Here is a 22,916-nt window from a genome sequence, read left to right as displayed (position 1 = left end):
GAAATGAGGATTTATCCAGGAATCTTTCTAATGGAAAATAGGTTGAGTATAAAGTTGATCCTACACCTTTTAGGGTCTTATAGCTAAGATTTTTATCCTTAAAATTTAAATAGTTATGCCAAAGGAAAACAGTTTTATAATTTTATAGTGCTGCAGCATTATCTTTAGTTTCCTCTGTTTCCTAAAGGCTTTCCTCAGGCTTTGGATTCTTCTAATGTCCGAATTATGATTAAAAAGTTGAAATATGCATATTGTTTAGATGATATCACATTATCTTCTTTGCTAAAGTAATGCTCTCTCTACTGAAGATATGTGACACATTTTTCAAATATGTCATTATTTTAGCATCTGTTAATTAGGTAAAAACATATTTCTGTTTTTGAGATAGATTACTGTGATATTAACAGTAGAAGGGTACACAGATATCATCAAGTCCAACTCTCTGATTTTACAAAGAAGACTGAGGCCAGGTTATTAGTAAAGTTTCCCAGATTGTTCAACTAGCTAGTACAAGAATGAAAACTATAACCTAGGACTTGGGGCTCCCATTTTTTTCTTACATTGGCGAATGCTAAGTGCTATGATTTTTAAGGTCTTTGCATGTGCCAGGTACTTGGACACTGTTTTATTCCATTTCAGTTTCATAAGAAACTTGAGAGGTGAGTGGCATTTTATTTCTTTTTACTGAAAAGGAAACTAAAATCAGGGAGGTTGAAGTAGCTTGCCCAGCTTTTACATAGCTCATAAGTAGAGGTGCTGGGAGTTGAACTCAGATCTGTCTGATTCCAAAGCCCATCATGATTGGTACCTCTTTTATCTTTGACTTGTGGAGAAAATGGAAAAAGGTAAAAAAAAAAATCTTGTTAAGTGCTATAAGAACTGAAAGACATGAAACTTCTCGTTCCATACTTTGTAGTGAATTTCTCCATAAATTATTTTGATTGAAAAAAGATGCTTCTTGGGGCTGGCCTGGTATCATAGTGGTTAAGTTCATGTGCTCCGCTTCGGCAGCCCAGGGTTCACAGGTTCAGATCCCAGGCTTGGACCCATGCACCGCTTATTAAGCCGTGCTGTGGCAGGCGTCCCACATATAAAGTAGAGGAAGATGGGCACGGATGTTAGCCCAGGGCCAATCTTCCTTAGCAAAAAGAGGAGAATTGGCAACAGATGTTAGCTCAGGGCTAATCTTCCTCACCAAAAAAAAAAAATACTTCTTAACTTTCTGCCCAAACCTGTTTCTTTTAGGTATCTCGTCATGAACGTCGAATTTCTCAAATTCAGCAGTTGAACCAGATGCCTTTGTATCCAACTGAGAAAATCATATGGGATGAAAATATTGTCCCAACTGAGTACTACTCTGGGGAAGGTATGGTAAAGAAATACAGGATTCAAGTGTAACATGAAACTTAGTTTCAAATTCGTCATCTGTAACTGAAAATACTCCTATCTACTGTATACATCACGATAATTTTCTGGTACCTTAAAGTTCAGCTTCAGAAGTTGGAAACTATTCAGTATTTTGAATACTTAGCATTAAGAATTTTTATTAAATTTAAGTATGCCCTAATGTGTGTGTGTACATGTTATCCTGTATAAACTATGACCATAAAGCAATAAAACTGTGTTTTAAGGGGACCTAATAATACAGGAAGAGTAGCTTTTATTATGTGACTTTGTTTGGCTTTGTTTGGTAGTACTTTATTTTTCAAAGCCTTTTTTAGAGACTCTTTTGCATTCCTTGTAGAGCCAGCTGATGACCACCAAACAAAAAAAAAAGACATTGTCATTAGTTAATAATAAACCCTTAATTTTGATCCAAAATGGTATTGCCTAGTTTGTTTACCTACCTATTTCAACAGATTTGTTTCTAAATTCTTTTGCTAATCTTCTAAAGATGAGAAATCGCCACAATTGAATATATGCCAAAGTGCATTCTGACACATTTTGAAGACCTATTTCAAAAACATTTCAGGAAATCTTCTGAATAATAGTATTATTATTAGAAGAACTGTAGCTATTGTAAAGACGTCACCATGTAAGTTTTTGGTAGTGTTAATTTAAAAGAAAAATTGTTAACTTCAAAGTCGTATCCTGGAATCAAAATCCCAATAAACCCAGTACACTAAGATTATACTGGATTTCAGAATAGGCGACCTTCAGCTGTTTTTAAGTTCTGACAGTGGTTAATGCATTGTTTTCTCACTTTTCTAATTCACATCCTAAAAGCATTTATGACCTTATATGTATGACATCTAACTCTTTTTGACTAATCTGTCTCTAAAAGGCAAATACCACTTGAGAATATTTTTTGTCTTTTTAATAAAAAGTTTGTGTGTCCTTAAAAATGTAAACAGTCTTATGTCTAGCTTTTGGTACTATTCAGTGATGCTGGTCTGAGTTTAAAACATATTTTTCTTAGTATAAAGTATTATTTTTCTTTTACTCCTATGATTAATGAAGTTAGGTGAAAAGGAATACTTCTCAAAATTTAAGTCTTCACACCTTACATAGAATGAAATTACTTCAGAACAGTATTAGTTGCCAAATGGTTTGACTGTAATATAACTGTTTCCAGAGACTTGGCTATGTCTTGCCGTTGTTCTTCATTGACAATGGAGGGGACTGTGTTTTGTGGACCCAATATCTGATGCTATGAAATAGGCAAAGATCAGAGCTAATTCTGCATGATTATGCAAGCTGCTTCTAGCTCCCCAGGAGAGAAAATAATTGAAATTGGGAGAGATATAAAAAATTACAATGTAAGAATTGTAAAGAAAATCTTTGAAAAAAAATTTTTTTTGACGTTTTTACTGTAAAATAAACACAAATATAGAAAGCCGCACAAAGTAAATATAGAACTTCACTAGTTATCATAAAGAAAACATCATGCAACTCATGTAACCACCTTGTCAGCCATCCCAGAACCCTCCCATGTATCCCCTCCTAGTTACCACTTCCTCCCTCCACTTGAAAGTAACCATTTCCTGACTTTTATAGCAATCACTATCTTGCATTTCTTCATAGTTTTATCACCCAGTTGGGCATCCCTGACACTACAGTCAGTTTTGTATATTTTTAAAATGTCTTTTATCTTGCACAACGCCTATATTCCTTCCTTTTCTTTTTGTTGAAGACCCTAAGTTATTTGATCTGTATAGTTTTCCACAGTCTAGAATTTTCTAATTGACTACTCACAGTACAGTTCAGCATGTCCCTCTGCTCTTTATTTTTCTTGCAAATTGGCAGCTGGATGCAGAGGCTTGATCAGGCCGAGGTTCTCTCTCTGGCGAGATTCTTGGTGGTGGTGTATTCTTTCGTCAGGAGGCACATAATATCTGGTTGTCCCTCTTGTTGTGATATTAGTAGCCATTGCTGCTTAACACCTAGATTTGTTAATTCAGTGGGTGTTGCAAAATGGTGACATTTTAATTTTGTCTTTTTTTTGTTTTTAATAAAAATATGGTATCTAAAGAGATGCTTTCCCTCAGCCTCTGGCCTGAAACAAATTGAATTAGATTATAAGTCAGAGTTTACTAATATAAGTGGATTGAAATTTTTGTTCATCGATGTTTCTTGCTTTTAGCTGCATTATTGCTTTGGTAGGTGTGGATAGGGATGATGAAAATATATGATTTGCCAATAAAATATGTTTTGGGTTTCTTCTTTTTTTAACCTTTTTGATATTGCTGTTGATTGCTTAGTCACTTATTATCCAAGGAAAATAGTGTTAAGTGAGAGTAATGGAAAGAATATTGTTCATTAATATAGCCAGAAAAGGGAGGTAACTCTAGGAATAACATGTAATCAATGCCTAATCAAGACCTTATCAAATATGCTGAATTTTAGACATCATTAAATTAGATTCTTACCAAATTTGTGTTAACTTTTTGTACACACAGAGCAGATGTCTGACTAAAAACATAATTCAAATATGGATGTTATTTTCCTTTTCAGGTTGTCTTGCTCTTCCCAAGTTGAATTTGCAGTTTTTGACGCTTCATGATTACCTCCTGAGGAACTTTAATCTCTTCCGCTTAGAATCAACTTATGAAATTAGGCAGGACATCGAGGATAGTGTCAGCAGAATGAAGCCATGGTCAGTAAATTGGTTCTCCTTGCAATGAAGAGATGCGAACAGTGGCTGACATACTTCTATCAGAAACCTCAAAAGTGTATTTAGAAATAATATTCCTGACATGAAGATGCCCTCCAAAATATGAGATACTTAACTCTTTGAGAAATTCTTTAATGTGAATTAGAATATATCAAAAATGCTAAAATTGGGGCTGGCCCCGTGGCTTAGCGGTTAAGTGCATGCACTCCGCTGCTGGCGCCCCGGGTTCGGATCCTGGGCGCGCACCAACGCACTGCTTCTCCGGCCATGCTGAGGCCGCGTCCCACATACAGCAACTAGAAGGATGTGCAGCTATGACATACAACTATCTACTGGGGCTTTGGGGGGAAAATAAATAAATAAAATTATTTAAAAAAAAAAATGCTAAAATATAAAATATGTATCTGGGTACTTGGGGGTAGGGCTGGAGATGATGGAGGAGAGGTCGTCATTCTAGGGGGGTAGGGTGGGAGGGAGAAATGTAGGGGGGAGTAGGTTGGGCATTAGTAAAAGGGTAAAGAGGGAAGGGTGTGTGTTGACCGGCAAGCCTGTACTAGGGCAAGGACACTTTAAGTCCTGGGAGAAGCTTATGATAAATGAGTATTCTATCCCAGCTGCTCTTGTGGCTGTCACCAGTAGTCTCAGTTAGCCTGTCTAAGGAGCCTGGCAAGAGATGAGGTACGTTGCTGAACATTGCATGGAATGGAACATTGGAAAGTCTTCCCTGGCCCTCCATCCATGGATTGCCTTGAAGAGACTAAATCATTAGCGTTTACTTTTAGGGCCAGTTGAGTAGGTCTCATTATTTGAAGAATTCTTATGTTTAGACTTGACTCTCCACCTGCTAGCTCATATCTGGAATTCCTTTAGCTAAGAAAAGAATTCATTCTAGTTATTGTAGACAGACCTGCCTTATGAGATTTGTAAAGGTTAAGTTTGCTTTTTAGACATGACTGACTGTGGGTAAATGCCCTTCATTCACTATTTCATTCTAAGTATGAAATTGATGGAGATACGTTATATATCACAAGTGATATACACGAGAAAAATAATTCTGTAAAATGAATTTTCATTACGTTATAGTGACACCATACATACATACACAGTTATACTGCATTCTATTTGAAAAGCTTAACATAATTTGAATGTGAACTGATTCAGGTATCTTCCAGGCTTCTCTCCTTACTAATTACAGAGAGCTACATGGACACTGTGATTATGATCTGTTTTTCTCACTTCCATATTTTATTTCATACATGGTTCTATTTTTTAATTATTATGTGAAAAGTTATTCTGGGTGAGACTATAAAACACAACATAAAGTATTTTTGCCTTAATAATCAGTTGAGTCAGTAGGCAGGCTAGCACTGTGAAATTTGTATACCCACTGGCTGATCATTCCTGCCCACAGCTTTGCTGAAATTATTGCCCATTGTTTGGACCCCAGGGGACTGCTTGATCAGAAACCTTACTTATAATTTCTGGTTACCTTGCATTTACATGCTCACATTCTGGACCTAATTTTGGCCATTTTGCAAAGAAGAGATTTATTAACTAGCAGTTCATCAAATAGAATTCACTTATATTTTACTTAAATGCCAAATAAAGCAGTAATAGTTATTGTTCTTATGGTCTATTAATAAGGAACCTTTTTTTTTTTTACTTGCATTATTTTCTGCTAGGAGGAAGGAAATGTCACTTTTTGAAGTTAACTTGTGATAATAAATTTTTCTGAATTTTCATTCCTACTTGCCCATCAGTGAAAACTGTTAAAAATGATGAGATCTAAAAAGGGGCCGGGCTTCTTTCTGTTCTGTGTGTCCTGAAGGTAGAAAACTAACAGAGGCATTTTTACTCCTTACATTGTTCTAATGATCATGTTTTCAGGTTGCTGAAACTACTGAGCAGTGTAAGAAAGAATGTGCTTATGAGGAACAGAAATCTCTGTGTACTTTTTAATGCCTCATGTTGCAGGTAGATTTTATAAGGGGGGAGAAGAATTGGGGAGAGTAGACTAGTGGTTGCCTGGGGGTAGGAACAGGGATTGACTGCAGTTGGACGAGAGGGATCTTTTTTAAGTATGATGGAAATGTCCTAAAATTGGATTATGGTGATGGATGCACAGCTGTGTAAATTTACTAAAGATTGTTGAATTGTACATTTACAATGAATGAATTTTATGATATGTGAACTATACTGTAGTAAAGTTGTAAAAAATGGGAGCGGTGATAGAAAGTTACAGAAGGGGTTAGATACAAGGTAATAATGCCTTTTAGAAATTATCCCAGTACTAACCAAGTCATTGGATTGTAGAACTTTTATTTTTAATTAGTTTCACTCTTTGATGTTAGGAAGTTCTACAATTTTTTGTTAAGACAGAAAAAAGGTTTTTGTAAAGCATTTACTTAGGATATAGTTTTTCTTTATCTTTGTGAGCGTGTCATTTTTGGCAGTACTTTCCAATTTTGGAGTGTTGCTGCAGTTTTTATGTTACAGATTTCCCAAATACACTATTTAATGTAAAAACTAAAGCACTAGTTAGACTAATATATAGAAAGAAAGAGTGAGTATTTGGATATTACTGGTTATTACAACTAGCTTGATTATTTTCCCCCCAATCCATGGTAGCATCTTTTAGATGATTTAAATATTATGCCCTAAAGAAGGCATTTGCATAGATGTTATCATTTGTTTGCTTGTTTTTAATTTTTTTAATTCTAGCTTATTCCAAAACATTTTTGAAACAGCTTATAAAAATACTTATAATACATAAGATAAAATATAAACAGTTGAGACTATCTTGATGAAGAGGGGGAAAGGATAAGAATATAAAATAGAACTAAATGTGCTGGATTATTTTATTCTTTGACAAAATGGCTTAGCTGTTATGTACATGGAATTATCATTTTTTTCCGTGGGTGTGGGGGATATTTCTCTGCTTCCCTTTCTTTTCTAGACCATGTTTGCCTGTTTCATCCTACCGTATATACTCCCTATATATTGGGACTTAGATTTTTTTAAAAGTTTAGAAATAAGAGTTACTAATGGTAGGGCTTCAGTACTAGCTAAATGTGTTCATACTTACAAGTTTTACTTATCCAAAAGTTGGGGAAAAGTTATTTTTTGTTTAAATAATCATCCAGTTTTTTGATTTTCAGGCAATCTGAGTATGGCGGGGTAGTATTTGGTGGTTGGGCACGAATGGCTCAGCCCATTGTGGCTTTCACTGTAGTGGAGGTTGCCAAACCCAACATAGGTGAAAACTGGCCAACCCGAGTTCGTGCGGATGTTACCATCAATCTGAATGTCAGAGATCACATCAAAGATGAATGGGAAGGTAATTTTGCATTTCAAAAAGTGGTTCCTTTTTAGTTTATAGACTTTCACTTAGAGCATTAGCAAAGCACTTTTACTGAATGTTACCCTTTTAAACTTTTATTAAATTTTATCTTTAAAATTTGATTTAAAGAATTGCAATTGTCTTTATAAATATTAGTAGTAAAAATACCAAGGATCATACAAGAATAATGAAATACCTTAATACTTTAATAAAAAGTATAAAATACCATGTATGTCAATAAAAAGTGTAAAATACCATGTATGTCAAAGTGTTTTGGAAATTGGTGGTTTGCAGAGCCAAGAGAAGAGCATTTTAAATCTTAAATTTAGTAAGATATTGTTTATGAATATGTAGGATCAACATAAAAAGAATAAAAATATTAGCGTTCACTAAAGAAAGGGAGAAACCCACATATAACTTGCACACATGCAGAGCAAGTAAGGGAAATTGATGTTTTTAGAAGATAAAAGCAGCCAAAGTGAAGAGAACAGGGATGTATACAATTTGTGGAAAATAAATATACAAAATCAAAATGAGACAAACTTAAAAGGAATTTTCAGGGAGCTAGTAAAACATTTCAGAAAGAAATAATAATACTTTATTTGTACCAAAGGGAGGAAGTCAGATAAAGAATCAGTGAAATCAAATGTTCTCAAGGATAAATAATAATTGCAGAGAAATTAGATGAGTTATTTTCCCTATTTCTTTATTAGGCAAGATTTTAGGGATGGGAGTTTTATGTCACAATTAATTTTATTTAGAAGCAGATATGTTCAAAGTGACTAAGTCAAATAGAGTTAAAATATCAATAACACCTGTGCCAGAAATGGCACATGAACTGATTTTTAATTGACACTTTATATTTTTCTCCCAGCTGTCTGTGAGAGCTCTTGCTGCCCTGTTGTGAGAAATAGTAGCCAGTAGGTTTTATGTCCTTCCACCTTCTTGGCATGCCAGAAGGAAAGGGATAGTCCCTTACTGGATCAGTTTGCAGAAATTATTGCTCCCAGTATAGCTGTTTATAACCGTAGGTACTATATGATATATTTATCAAATAATTCTGAAGGAATCCAGCAGTGAAGCTGGCCAGATGTTTAACAAGTGGCCACTGTAGTGGGTACAGTTTGTGATAGATTGTTTTTATGACTCTTGTAGCCTTCAAAAGAGTTCCAGCCTGGTGCATTGCTATCTAGAATAATGTGTACTTTTATTATTGCTGAATCTCGAGAGAGATGTTCTCTTGCTGGAGAAGGTCTTATATTTATTACCCCTTGGAGTTTAAGGAGGTATTAAAGTAAACACTGTTCTACATAGTGCGTAATAAACTGAAATAACTTATTGGCTACCCCTAGAAGTAGTACTGGTTGGAAAGAAAATATTAAAAAAAAAAAACCTTTATAGAAATTTATAGATGACAGAGATGAGTCTGCATTATGGTGTTAAGAAAAAAAGGATATATTATTCAAACCCCTTTCCTCCATTACTTTGGAGACTGCGATCAGAAAGGCGTCAGTCTTTTTTTCTTTCTTTTTTTGCTTTCTTTCTTTTAAACGTGGGCCTCTGGTAGAATGAGAAATAGAATGGGTAAATTTTGATGGGCAAAATAGGGAACAATAGGGTATTGTGGGACAAGTGATTCATATTATGGGGTGTAGTGTGGAGAAAAGTGTTTTCTGGGAGGCCAGAGCTAAAATTCAAGCCCTGTATTGATCACAGATAGAGTAACCAAATAGAAAATGGAGGCAAAATTGAGAGGGAAGTTCTGTAAACAGTAATGACTATTGTCCTGTAAAAACAGAATAGTTTTAAAGAGTTTAAGCCAAATACTATAAAACGTTCTTCTTGTTCCTTCAAGAAGGTATGAAACTCAGGCCCTGTCTTCTCCATTACTCCATTTAAAATTAAGGAGACAGAATTAATGAAACTGATATGCTGGATTCCACGCCAGGAAAGAGTGAATGCAAATGGTTGAAAGGAGGAAAATGGTTGAGCTCATTGTAATATAGGGATTTTTAAGGTGGATCTAAGATGTCCCACAGTAAAATGGTCTGCTTTAGGAGGGAACCAGCAGTCATCCCTCAGTGACACCAAATAGTAACATTGGTAGGGAGTAAATTACTTCTCAGGGCCCTTCTTTGGCTCTAAGAGTTAGAAGTTTTAATGAGTTGTGCAGTTCAGAAGCCACATAGGCAGTGCAACTCATATAGTAGAACAGTTCCCCCTTAGTTCTCTACTTCTGCTTCTTTGCGTAGAATTTGTTAGGAAATAATTACAATAGTCGTTATTATGAATCAGAATTATTATTTCTAGCTCACTCGAACCCCTCTCCATATTGAAATAAATCAGAATGATCCCAATACTATTAGCTATACACTCACATTGCTGATTTGATTCAGTTGTATATCTTGTTACCAAAGCTATAAACAAACAGACTGTTTAAATTTGTGTTTATATCATACAATGACTAACAAAAACGAATCAGAAAAGAAATGAAGATTAAGTAGTTTAACATTACATTCTGTGTGGTCTAATTTTATGTCCCTTGTCATCCAGTGTCTCTACTTTTAATAGAGCTGGGAATCCAGTTGACTCCATTAGTTAGTCTAAAGACTGAGAAGCTATGGACTCTGACACAAGTCTCCTATTTCTTGACATTCGTTTATGAAGATTTTCAGTATTTGCCAACTGAAACTATATATTCAACCATCTTCTCAAGATGATACCTGTAAACAGTGCTTTTGTGCTTTGATGAATTATTGTTGAGTTGACCTCTTTTGGTGAAATACAATTAGGCTGTTGTTGGAATGACTCTGATGGATGATTTAAACTGATGTTAGAAACCTGCTAAATATGATATAGATGGATTATATGCCAACCATATTTTTGGTTACTTATTAAGAATGTTAAAAATAAGAATGATGACGAGCATCCAATTTTGGAGCTGTAGCATGACTTAGAGGACTTATTCAGTAATGTATTCATGGCATAAAAGTTTCTAATTTTAATATAGAGATAAATTTTCATTTTACTTATTGCTATCAAATATCAAGTATTAAAGATTATAGGAAAACCTATAATTGTATTACAATGCAGGTATAACCACTGATCAGCTCTGATATTTTAAATGTTTTTTATATCTTTATTCCAAAGATAAGAGGATGAGAATTTGCCAACAAAAGACTGAAACCAATGATATTCTAATAAGTGAAAATGTCTTTATGTTTTACCAGGACTTCGTAAGCATGATGTATGCTTTTTAATTACCGTGCGTCCCACAAAACCTTATGGTACCAAGTTTGACCGGAGGAGACCTTTTATTGAACAGGTTGGCCTGGTTTATGTCAGAGGCTGTGAAATCCAGGGCATGCTGGATGATAAAGGGCGTGTCATTGAAGATGGTACGGTGATCTATATTTTTGAAACAGTATGTGTACATAATGATAAATTTCTTTGCCTTTTTCCCTTTTTGCATCTTAGCTAATATTTTTTAGTTGTTTTATGTACTACATAGACACAAAGGATTATATATAAAATACGTGTAGGGTACCCACTACCCAATTTTAGAAATAAATAATATTGTTTCTAAACTTCTATGTTAGATATTGGAAAGGATAGGATCTTTGGAAAGCACCTTTATTTAAAACTTTTCTTTTTATAATACTTGACTATATTGCTCTTAGAAACCTCTAAACACCTCTTATAGTTGTTCAATGATATGTTTGTCTAATTTTTCCTTCTTAAGTGTAACTGATTTGATTATTATAGCAGTGGTTCTCAATTGAGAACAGCACTACTCTGCATTTTGAAATGTATATTGATATTTACATTGTCAAATGACTGGGGTAGGGGTAGAGGATGGTGAGCTATTGGCATTTGATGGATGGGAGCCAGGGATGCTAAACATCTAAACAAAACTGTCTTGTAGAAGGAGTTATCCTTCCTAAGATGCCAACATTACCCCATTTAGAAACATTGCCTTACAGGGTTAGTCAGCTCTTTCATTTCTTAGGCTTATCACTGATTGCTCTTTGAGATTCTTTCTTACGTTGTCCTGACTTTTTCGGTAATACTTACTCTTAAATTATAGCTACATCTATGTCCACTGCTTATTTTATAGTTTGTTTACTAAGCTTCTCTTAGAACTTGAATCGGCTCCTACTACCTGTGATTTCATGATCACACCATTGCTAAAGTGCTGATAATTAGGCTACTCATCACTAGAGTAAAAGAAAATAGGAGAAGGGAATGGAGGATAGGTGGAATAAACATAAGGCCACGTAATGGGACCAGAGTTGAAAGTCTAAGACAAAAAGAAAGAAGAGATGGCAAAGGGGCAAGAAAAAACCTCTGAGCTTTCAGCCATTAGTATATGAAATTTTCTTTCATACTAGTGATGTTAGGTATGGAATGTGGAAGGATGAAAAGAGTGATTGGCTAAGTACTTACTATATGTAAGGCAGTAGTAGGAGCTGTGAGTGACACAGAAGTAAAGTTCTTTGACTTCTAAGGCTCCTGTTTTAGTTGAGGGCATATACAAATTATCACAATTCATGGCCTTGCATCATAGACATTACATGATTGTTCTGGGAAGAAACAGTAGGAATTTAGAGAAAGGAGAAAATATTTTCAGCTTGAAATTTGTAATGGATGAGTGAAAGGCGTTCTAGTTGGGGAAATGGCTGAAGTTAAGTCTGGACAATTTACTCATCATTTCTAGAAAAGGAATACTGCTAACTTACTTTGATATTTGAAAAGTATATATTTCATTTAATAAACTTTTTCAAAATGTCCAGGACCTGAACCCAGACCCAATCTTAGAGGAGAGTCAAGGACATTTAGAGTGTTTTTGGATCCAAACCAGTATCAACAAGATATGACCAACACTATACAAAATGGAGCAGAAGATGTATATGAAACTTTCAATATAATAATGAGGAGAAAACCAAAGGAAAATAACTTTAAGGTAATTTCTGGGCTATGTGACTAAAAGTACTATGTCATAATTTGAATAACTTTTAAAACATAAATACATATATACTAGGTAAGAAAATGATTTGTTAGGAAAATAATGATCACTGCTTTTATTTGGACTCTAAACAGTTCTCTTAAGATCTTAACATATAGATTAAATATAAAAACTCACAGAAATTCATTTGCTAAATCTGTTTTGTCTTTTGATAAGTTTAGAAACTTAAAATATAAATTAATCCAGTTGTTATTTAAGGTCAGCTTCTTTCCTTCTTTTTGTACATTAGATACTCAGTTTATGCCCCAGTTTGAGCTGAAGAAAACTGCTTGTTTGTTTGTTTACTGGGATTTCTTTTTTAAATCAAAAGTGGGTGCACCTCCAAATCACTTTAAGAATACAGATGTGGAACCCCAGGACTCTGAACTACTCTGTGATATAATATATTTGTACTTTACTCATTAGTGAGAAAAGGGAGGTTTGGGGGCTAGAGAGTTTTACTTATAAAACTTTGTGGAGAGAAGGAGTTTTAGCAAAGGAAGATTTTTAAAAAATGTTATTGGAAACTATATTATAAAACATAAACATTGAGCAATTCTAGCATTTGTTAACACTAGCTTTTGCACAAGTGCCTTTCTTTTCTCTCTCCTCCAAAACACAGTGCTTCTTATACATTATCACATTATTACCTTTTTTAACCCATTGTTGTGATTAAAAAAATAAAACTTACATACAAAGGGATTTATTCCCTATCTCACTCTGTTCCTGAAGATAAAACAGTGGAAGTACCCTTGATCTCTGTTTGTCTCACACTCCACATCCGATCCATCCATGTGATTAACTCGCCACCTCCACTGATGCCATGTCCAAGACACCTGGTCCATCTCTCACATACCTGTTTCCATTCTTGACTGCTCCTACGCTTACACTATTATCCATGTAGCGACTAAACCTGAATTATACCTTAGTACCCCTGTTCGATGATCTAGTGATTTGCATCACAGTAGAAAGTTGTTATCATAATCCAAGAGGGCCCTTCATTTTCTGTCCTCTGGCTACCTCTCCAACATCGTTTTCTACCACTTTTCCCTTATTCACTCCATGCCCTCACACTGACCTTTTTGCTGTTTTTTAGTAATCCAAGCCTTTGCACATGCTGTTCCCTCTACCTACACAGTCTTCCTTCAGGTGCTTACAAGGTTTGTTCCCTCACTGTACATGGACAACTCTGTTTAAATGTCACCTCCTAGGAGAAGCCCTCTCTGGCAACCTTATCTAAAGTAGCATCTCCGTTTCTCATCGTTCTTTATCCAGTTATCTTTATTTTTTCTTACACCCTATAATTATATATTTGTTATTTCTCTGACTTGAGAATGACTTCATATTTGTTATTTCTCTGACATTAGGATGGGTAGAATCTCTGTTTTGTCTGTCTGTTTTGTTTCTCAGTAATGATTGAATTTCGGTCAGTTTACTAAAAATGAAAAAAAGTTCCTTTCTTATATTCATTCTTTTGACCATTTTACTTAATGCCTACTGTGTGTCTGATATTGTGCTAAGTCGTATGGGGCGAATAAAGCTAATAAAGACACAGCTTTACCTTTAGAGAGCTTAGAATACTAATAAGGGAAGTTAGAAATGTAAACAACTACCGTGAAAGATGAGACGGCACCAAAAGCCATGAGAAGGATGCAGATAAGTGTCATGGAAGTTCAAAAGAGGCATTCAGGTTCTCATCCAAGAAAGAGGGGGAATGACTAACTTGCCTATGTTTAGGAAAGGAAGATTGCTCTTTTGGTATCTTTGGTATTTCATTATATACCTGGACAATAGCCCTCATTTATTTCCTTCTCTTCTCCTGTTCATACAGCCTGTCCTAATCTGGATACTTTACTTCTTGCCTGAATAGTTGCACTGAATAGCCTCCTCTGTCTCTACCCTCCTAGTCAGTCACCTGTTTTTCATACACTTCCACTGATAATTTCACTTTGCTTCTCAGAACATTTCTGTGACTTTCCGTTAATGATGAAATAAATCAAAGCTTTTTTACAAATCGTGTACTTGAGCTAAATCGAAATGGCACTTTCCTCTATGAAACCTTTCCTAATGTCAAAAGTCTCCCCTACGTCCATCTCTCACCTGCCTTGAACTGTGTTCCTGTTGTATTTTGTAATATTTTTTATTGTTTGCCACATTCTGCTGCTTTGTATTGTTGGTAAAGACATATTTTATCTCCCTCCTAGAATCATAATTACCTTAGAGTGTAGAGCCCTCATCTTTTTCGTCATCATGTGAACATGTTCAGTTATCTGTCCATCCATCCATTTACCCATCCCTACTCTCATGGAAATTGCATTCTAATAGGGATTAGACAAGTGATAAACAAGTAACCCAGTACATGAAAAAGAGAATTTCAGATAGTGATAAATGCAAGAAAATAAAACAAGTCACGGTAATAAGAGTGTGATTAACATACACTATCCTGTTATTTTGTTATCCTGTTGGATTGTATAGCGTTTATGATATAAAAATGGCTGCTTTGGTTATTTTATTCTTTGAAATTAATAACCTAGCCTTCTGATTTCCATATGTGGGATAGATCAGTTTGTTGAAATAATTATTGGAAAGTCTAAGAATTTGCCTTGGCTTTTAGTAATTACTTTTGGCAATGTATATATTATCTACTATAAAAACCTTTTATTGTAGTCCTGATTCTTTCATTCTGAAATTTTATGTGACATTTCATTTTTATCATTGTTCACTTAATTTTTTATTTCGAACAGTGCTAATTTTAGTATTTCTAAATTGTGATGTGTTTCACGATTGAGGAATATTAATGTGCTTCTGGTTATGTATGAACTTAGCATTGAGGAACTATGCAATATAAAGAGGAGAAAACCCCAGTCGTTTCTGGGAGGAAGCATTTTCTTTAAGGGTTTATTCTGTAATTTTTTCTTGCTGTTGTGTAGACCTGATCGGATTTTCATCCTACCCAGCAGAAGTCAAGTGGTAAACTCATTTATGACTTTCTGTCTAAATGAACTCTTATCGGATAAACTGTTCTTGCTAAGTTTGGTCTTTTGTTTAACTCACTGTATGGTATCAGCTGAAAGTATAGCTGTTGATTCAGTCTAGCCAAGCACCTGTCAGCAGAAAATAGCTTCTTGCCCTGAAACACTCGGGAATTCTGGGTTAGTGCAGCCGGCTCTGCATTCCATTGAAGTACAAATGTTTGAGATGTCTTCTTGACACAAACCTTTTTTGTCGTTTTACTGACAGGCTGTGCTGGAGACTATTCGGAACCTGATGAACACTGATTGTGTGGTACCTGACTGGCTGCATGACATCATTTTAGGTTATGGGGATCCAAGTAGTGCACATTATTCCAAAATGCCCAATCAGATTTCCACCCTTGATTTCAATGATACGTTTCTCTCCATTGAGCATTTAAAAACCAGCTTTCCTGGTCATAATGTTAAAGTAACTGTGGATGACCCAGCTCTACAGATACCCCCTTTCAGGTAAAGTCAGAACTGGATATACTCCTTTCAAGCTTTCTGTAGTCAGTCTGAGTTAGGCCATTAGGACTATAGCTAAAATAAGTTTTGAGTATCATATCTGGATTTTGTTTGGGCAGTCTTGACCTTCGCTGTATAATCACTGGGATAAATTTATTTTATTTGGCTCTAATTCTTTGCATAGTAGCTATTTTAAGACCACAATAAAAGTAGGCTCATGTTTTGTAAGGGATCAGTAGATGCTTGTTTTCTGAAGAGTACTATATAAATATATTTCTAGCATTTGACTGAAGAAATACATCTTTGCGTATTATGCATAGTCTGGTGTATTTCCTGATTAATACACTTAGCCATGTGATTTTGAACTTTCTTTTGTTTTTAGGAAAAAATTCCTTTTTCTTTTAACTTTGCTTGCTTTCACAAATTTTAAATATTCACAATATAGTTATATTTAATGTTAAAGGAACTTCGGTTTTAAAATTTGAGTAGAAATAGCACACAGTACCTGAAGCACTGATTGCTGTTCCCTGAATTCCATCATATGGATTAATGGCAAAGCACTCAGTACACCTATGGGTGGTAGCAAAGGGCCAACTTTCTTGGATGGAAATTAGAACGTATAGCTTTTAATTGACTGTTAAATAAAAATATAATAATTCTACATGTGAAAAACATGTGAAAAACATGTGTCCTTTATAACACTCAAACCTAGTCTTCCTGCATACTTTCCTAATCCTATTAAAGGCAAAAATATTTCTCTAGTCACCCCGTCTTGAAATCTTAGCATTATTTTTGCATCTTTTTACTCCTATAACTCCTGCTATGCCTTATAGACTCTGCCTTAAGGATACTTTTTTTTCACATGTCATTCCTGACTGCTGCCTCTCTAGGCCCTCAACACCTTCAGTCTTTATGGTGGCAGTGTCTTTCCTGCCTCTCTCTCCTTACTTAAACCCATTACATGCCTTACTGCAAGAGTCATTCTACTCCCTAGCTAAAAAGCTGATTTTTCCTGTTGTTAATCAAAATAAGGGCTGACCTCTTTACTTCTTGGTTCTTAGCAATTTTTTTGGTATTATTTATCCTTTCAGAAGGTGAAGAAAGATTAGAAAAAGTGTACATAGAGAATTAAATTTTTGGTTTAATTTTAGGATATTTATTGACTTCCCCAGCTGCCTATGAGGAGTTGCCTCCTGAGATATCCTGACCTCAGGCTAAGAACTTCTGCCTTAAACGCTTGATACTCCAAAGGTGTCATAACAAGGCTCCAGCCTTTCTCTCTAGCCTTATTTTCTCTATTGTATCCTACACTGTGCAAAAATGGCTACTTGTCCTTGAGCCTCTGCTGTTACTTCTTTCTTCCTGGAATGTCATCCCTCCCATGCTTGTATGTCTAAATTCTTTGAAACTCATGTTAGATGCCACCTCTCCCATGAAGCTTTTTCTGGTTAAATGAAGGACAATGTGTAACCCTTTATAGTGCATGTGACGTAGTATATAAATGTTTCTTCTTTGATTTGCCCTTAATCAGATGACTTTTTCTAATCCGAGCACCCTTAACACATATTTTAGTGCTTTTAAATCTCCTTTTTTCAAAATTCATATACAAATAGTGAGTTCCTTTAGGCCATAAAGGTTTCTTACTCATCCGATTATCCTTTATACAGTGTCATGCAGCAGATAGGTGCTTGGTAAATTATTGTTAATTGTAAAAATGAATAAAGGTTTTGGTCCTCTAGGATAACGTTTCCAGTAAGAAGTGGAAAAGGGAAGAAAAGGAAGGATGCAGATGGGGAAGATGAAGACACTGAAGAGGCAAAGACCTTAATTGTTGAACCTCATGTTATTCCTAATAGGGGTCCCTATCCTTACAACCAACCCAAACGGTAATTTTTCTATCTATGATAATTGTCATAATGAATAATAGTTTGCTATTTCAAGTGGATTAGTAATATTTTTAAATTTTCTGATTCTTTAAAAATCCCAGGAAACTTCTTATTTCTGGACCCTCTTTCCTTCTACTCTGTCAGTCGGCTGAGTAGCTCAGACATTTTGGGCCATCCTGTAGTCGTATTTCAAAAAGAAATATTTTCAGGTACTATGAGAAATAAATATTAGAGGACTACCTTAATTTGAGCACAGGGTATGTACTTCATGACCATGTGTTATATATCGTAGTTACCCCGCTGCACGTGTGCCATGATCAATGATATCGCATTATATTTGGCATTAGACTGGGAACTAGAATTTTGACTCTTTAAATGAGGTCTGGGATGGACTAAGTGTATTGAAAAATAACTGTAATCTTTTCTTTCCACAAGATTCATTCAGTTCTTATTGGTCTGTGGAGGGGCAGGGGTGAAGAGAGTTATTCAGAAGAGATTGGTTCAGTCATGTAAGATGTAAAAATTCTAGAGATCTGCTGTACAACGTTGTGCTTACACTTAACAATACTGTACTTCACATTTAAAATTTGTTGTGGGAGCGTGTCTCATGTTATGTATTTTTTACCACATACACAGAAAGGGTCAGGGTGGTGGGAAGAAGTGATTGGGAGAACAGGAGGAAATACAAGCAGATTTTTAGACCTCTGGTCGTTGTTGTCTAAATTTTTACTAAATGTCGTTCATCTGTATTTTTAACCAACTTTTTATCTACTCTTATTTGCAGTAATACAATTCAGTTCACTCATACACAGATAGAGGCCATCCGTGCTGGGATGCAGCCTGGGCTAACTATGGTAAGAGAATGAGTGTTGCACGCGTTCTTACGTGGACTCAGACTTGACATAAGCATCAGATTTTTAGAGTATGTTCTATTTGAAGTGCAAAACCCCAACTGAATTTAAGTGTTTTTAAGTAATTGTGGCATTTTATACGTATGGAGATCTTGCTACTCATTTCAGTGTTCATAATGAAAGTTTTATTAGAACAGAGCTATGCCCATTTCTTTATGTACTGCCTATGGCTGCTTCTGTGCTACCACAGCAGAGTTTAAATACTTGCAACAGAGATTCTATGGGCCACAAAGCCTAAAATGTTTATTTCCTGGCTCTTTACAGAAGAAGTCTGCTGACAACTGACTTTTGTGTGTTTAATTTCCAAGTATTTGGAGATTTTCTTATTATCTTTCAGTTACTGGTCTAAGTCCCTTATGATCAGAGAACATACTTTATGTGATTTTCTATTTTTTGTTTTTTTAATTTCTTAAAGTTTCTTTTATGGCCCAGGATATGATCTGTCTTGGTGAATATTCCATGAGCACTTGAAAAGAATATGTATTCTGTTGTGTTAGGATGGAGTGTCCTATATGTGTCAATTAGGTCCTTTTGGTTGATGGTATTGTTCAGTACTTCTCTATCCCTGCCAATATTCCACCTGTTATTTCTGCCAATTACTGAGAGAGGAGTATTGAAGTTTCCAGCTATAATGATATATTTGTCTGTTTCTCCTTTCGGTTCTGTCAGTTTTCGCTTCATGTATTTTAAAACTTTATGGATATGTACGTATGGATGTGATGTGTCTAGGCTTAGATTTCTTTGAGATTATTCTTTTTGGGGTTTCCTGAGCTTCTTGAATCTGTAGATATATGTCTTTTGCTGTAGATATATGTCTTTTGCCAAATTTGGGAAATTTTTTGCCATTATTTCTTCAAATACTTTTTTTATTCTGTATACATTTTCCTTTCTTTCTAGGACTTCAATGATATGAATGTTAGACCTTTTAGTATTGCCTCATAGATTCATGGTCTCTGTTTATTTTTTTTTTTATCTTTTTTTTTTCTGCTTGTTGTTCAGGTTGGGTGATTTCTATTGATCTGTAAGTTCGCTGACTCTATTCTGTCCATTCTGCTATTGAACTCATCCAGCGAATTTTTTAATTATTTTATCTTTCAGTTTTAGAATTTCCATTTTCTATCAATGTGATAGTAGTTTGCTATGTGTTCATCTGCTTGTTAGGTTGTGGGCCCACCAGGTACAGGAAAAACAGATGTGGCAGTCCAAATCATATCCAACATCTACCACAATTTCCCAGAGCAGAGGACTCTGATTGTTACTCACTCCAATCAGGTAAGAGTGTATGTGTGTGTATGTGTGTGTCTACACACGCATCTATGGAGTTAATGTAGGGGAAGGTAAAGAAGGAGCAGGGGGTGCATGAAAGCACAATGGAGATTTCTGCTTATATGATAACCTGATGGTAGGTACAGAGGAAAGGCTGATGAGTATAGTGTTTGTTATTGAGTTACCCTTGGATTATCACTGGTCATGACCAGACTGTATTGAGGAAAATATAAAAACAATCTTTTATTTCTAGTGGAGGGGATCAAAATGTGGAAAAGCCATGAAGAATATTTGGATATGTGGTCAAATATTTGGATTAAATTAAATTGCCTTTTTTCTCCCTGTCTTCCATGCTAAGTTAGAGCTATTACTTTGAGCTTGAAAGCATTAACCCTTACTAGTAGCATTTTTCTGCTAGTAGAATGAATAGTCCTAAAAAAATAAATCTAAATCATATTAGGACTAGAATGAATTTTAAATCTTTATGAAGTATACATACGAATATCTATATTACGTGGAAGGACTATTGTAAGTTGCAAGTCCAATGCAAAAGGCATTTATAAACAGCTAAAACAACAAAAACCAACTCCTTTCTTGTGAATAATGGCTGAAAAATGATCTTTACGTCTGTATGTATGCTGTGGTAGTTGTTTTGAAGCTGTCACTATCATAGAAATGAGGAAGAACCAGTAACATTTATCAGCTCTCCCGTAAAACATGACACACAGGTCTTAGAACATCTTGAAACATGTTATGAAACTTGCTTGGTAGTCTAAACCTCTGAACATACTTACTCTGAATACATATTAATAATGGTGACTTCAGTTGACCAGTTCTGTAAAAGAATTGGTCTACAAAGAAGCACTGGGTTTTTAGAATGCTAAATGTCAGTTAATTCTGTTATTCGTCAGCTTTTAATCTACAGGTTTTAAAAATTAATACTGTTCATTTCATTCACTTATCATGTTTTTATATCTTTGAAGTTTATAAGTAATCGTGGCATGTTGTACTAAAATTGTGCAGGGGAGAGGGTTGATTGAGACTTTATCTGATAAATTATATAAAGATGTTTTTTGATTCTATTTAATAAAATTTAGTCTGTAATAACTTCACCTATTTGCAGATTCTTAGAATGAAAAAAGAATAATTCACTTGTTGTTGTTTTAACATAGTATTTTTTAGTAAGTTTTGTTATAACTTAATAATGACCTTCTATAGTATCCTCTACTTATGATTGACTTGTATAGCACAATTATAGAGAGGGTTATTTTGCAAAAATAGCCAAAGACTTCATTGTTTGCTAAGGGCCTTTCTTGATCCTTTGATAATCAGATCATCCTCCTTGATGTTTATCAAATTGTTGATTTTTCACAACTGTTTTGTTGGCCAGATATGATTTACATATATATAATTCAAGCAGTTCTCCAACATCAGTCTAATTCACAATGAAATCTTGCTGTTTTTCCTGAGATTGCAATGTGGAAGTATTTTTTGCCCTCTAAATCTATGCTTCCTGGATTTGGGTACTGAGTAATGCCGTGTGGTCTGATATATTGGGTCTCAGGTTTTAGATGGAGAATATCAAGAGTTTGGATAGTGGGGATTTTTTTCTGAAAATTTATGTCTTCAGTTTCTGAGCTCTAATTGCTAGAATTTTGATAGCAAGGGATTTCTATATTTACATTATATAACCTGAATGTTTATGAGACTGGAAGTTGACTTGATAGGCAGGGTTAGACTGATGAAAAATGGAGAGATGTTTGAGTGGGGCCTAATTTTTATATGATGTCTTTATTGCTGTATCTTTCCATACTATGAAACTTTTGCCTTTCTGCAAAACCTTGTAACTGCAGATGTTGAGATAATAAATACTAGGATTTGAGGAAACCTAGATATAAATGTTTCATAGGTAGAAAGGAGTGACTTCTAAATGGCTTTCATCAGAATAATTTGTAATAAATGAGTGCTCTGCTCATTGTTGTATAGAGATCTTGAGACTTTCAGCCTAAGATTTGAATGCACTTTACCTTTCCACTCCGTGGTCCTCTTGATGTATTCCACCTGCCCACTCACTGTCGAAGAGTCCTTTTCTAACCACAAAAACTTTTCAGTTCCTGCAACTGATGGAAATTCTGTTGAGTGAAATGAAACTTGGTGTGGTTATTAATTATTTTAGTCATTGTTACTATTTGAGGGAAATAGAAACTGAGCCAAAGCTTTTTCTCTTTTGATAAATTAGAAGCAGAGATTTAATGAGTAGATGATTTTTTTGGTTTCCAGTTATTCATTTGGCCAAGTATACATAGGCAGCAATATCAGAAATCGATAAAAATACTATTTTGTTTAAATTATAAGTGGCCTAATGTAAGATGTTTTCTTCTGCGTTTCAATTTTGATTCTTATCTGACTGGGCAATGCTCATTCTTTTCTATCCTTCTGTTAGTTTTTGTTATTTTAAAGGAGCCTGCTGATTCTTTAAAACTCACCATCATCCTTTTTGTTTTATTCTCCAAGGCCCTGAACCAGTTGTTTGAGAAAATCATGGCTTTAGACATTGATGAGCGCCACCTCCTGCGTCTTGGTCATGGAGAAGAAGAGCTGGAGACAGAGAAAGATTTCAGCAGGTGAGCAAATGAAGATGAGTTTTGACATGGTGTAGAACACAATTTTTAACTTTCTCCTCTTTTTCTTTACTAAAGAAACACCAAAAAAAGAGAGCACTGAAAAATCCAACTTAAATTCTGAAAAGTTCTAGCATCACCTACTTAGACTATAGGTTGACCTAAAGTCATGATCTCTGGTCGTGACTCTGTCAGTTCCAATTCTGTGTGTTTATGTCATTTTATTCCTCAAGCGTACAGTTATTTCAATGAAGAGAGTTGTCTGATTCATCTTTTTAAAATTGCAGATTGCCA

The 22,916-nt window shown here is 35.0% G+C and overlaps 1 protein-coding gene across 2 annotated transcripts in view; it reads left to right on the top strand.

Moving 5' to 3' along the window:
• Positions 1–22,916, top strand: part of AQR (aquarius intron-binding spliceosomal factor) — a 100,702-nt gene that overhangs the window by 46,929 nt on the left and 30,857 nt on the right. Inside the window, exons 15-24 of one of the 2 annotated variants that reach the window (XM_058541168.1) lie at positions 1,246–1,366; positions 3,955–4,096; positions 7,273–7,451; positions 10,685–10,852; positions 12,248–12,417; positions 15,700–15,941; positions 17,678–17,824; positions 18,609–18,678; positions 19,897–20,007; positions 22,516–22,625. In XM_058541168.1, coding sequence (XP_058397151.1) covers positions 1,246–1,366; positions 3,955–4,096; positions 7,273–7,451; positions 10,685–10,852; positions 12,248–12,417; positions 15,700–15,941; positions 17,678–17,824; positions 18,609–18,678; positions 19,897–20,007; positions 22,516–22,625 — 1,460 coding nt within the window. The remainder of the gene's footprint in view (positions 1–1,245; positions 1,367–3,954; positions 4,097–7,272; positions 7,452–10,684; positions 10,853–12,247; positions 12,418–15,699; positions 15,942–17,677; positions 17,825–18,608; positions 18,679–19,896; positions 20,008–22,515; positions 22,626–22,916) is intronic. The other variant, XM_058541169.1, reaches the window with a different exon arrangement.

Source organism: Diceros bicornis, chromosome 5 (genome assembly GCF_020826845.1).
Source record: "Diceros bicornis minor isolate mBicDic1 chromosome 5, mDicBic1.mat.cur, whole genome shotgun sequence".
Lineage (NCBI taxonomy): Eukaryota > Metazoa > Chordata > Mammalia > Perissodactyla > Rhinocerotidae > Diceros > Diceros bicornis.
This window is presented reverse-complemented; position numbering and strand designations above follow the sequence as displayed.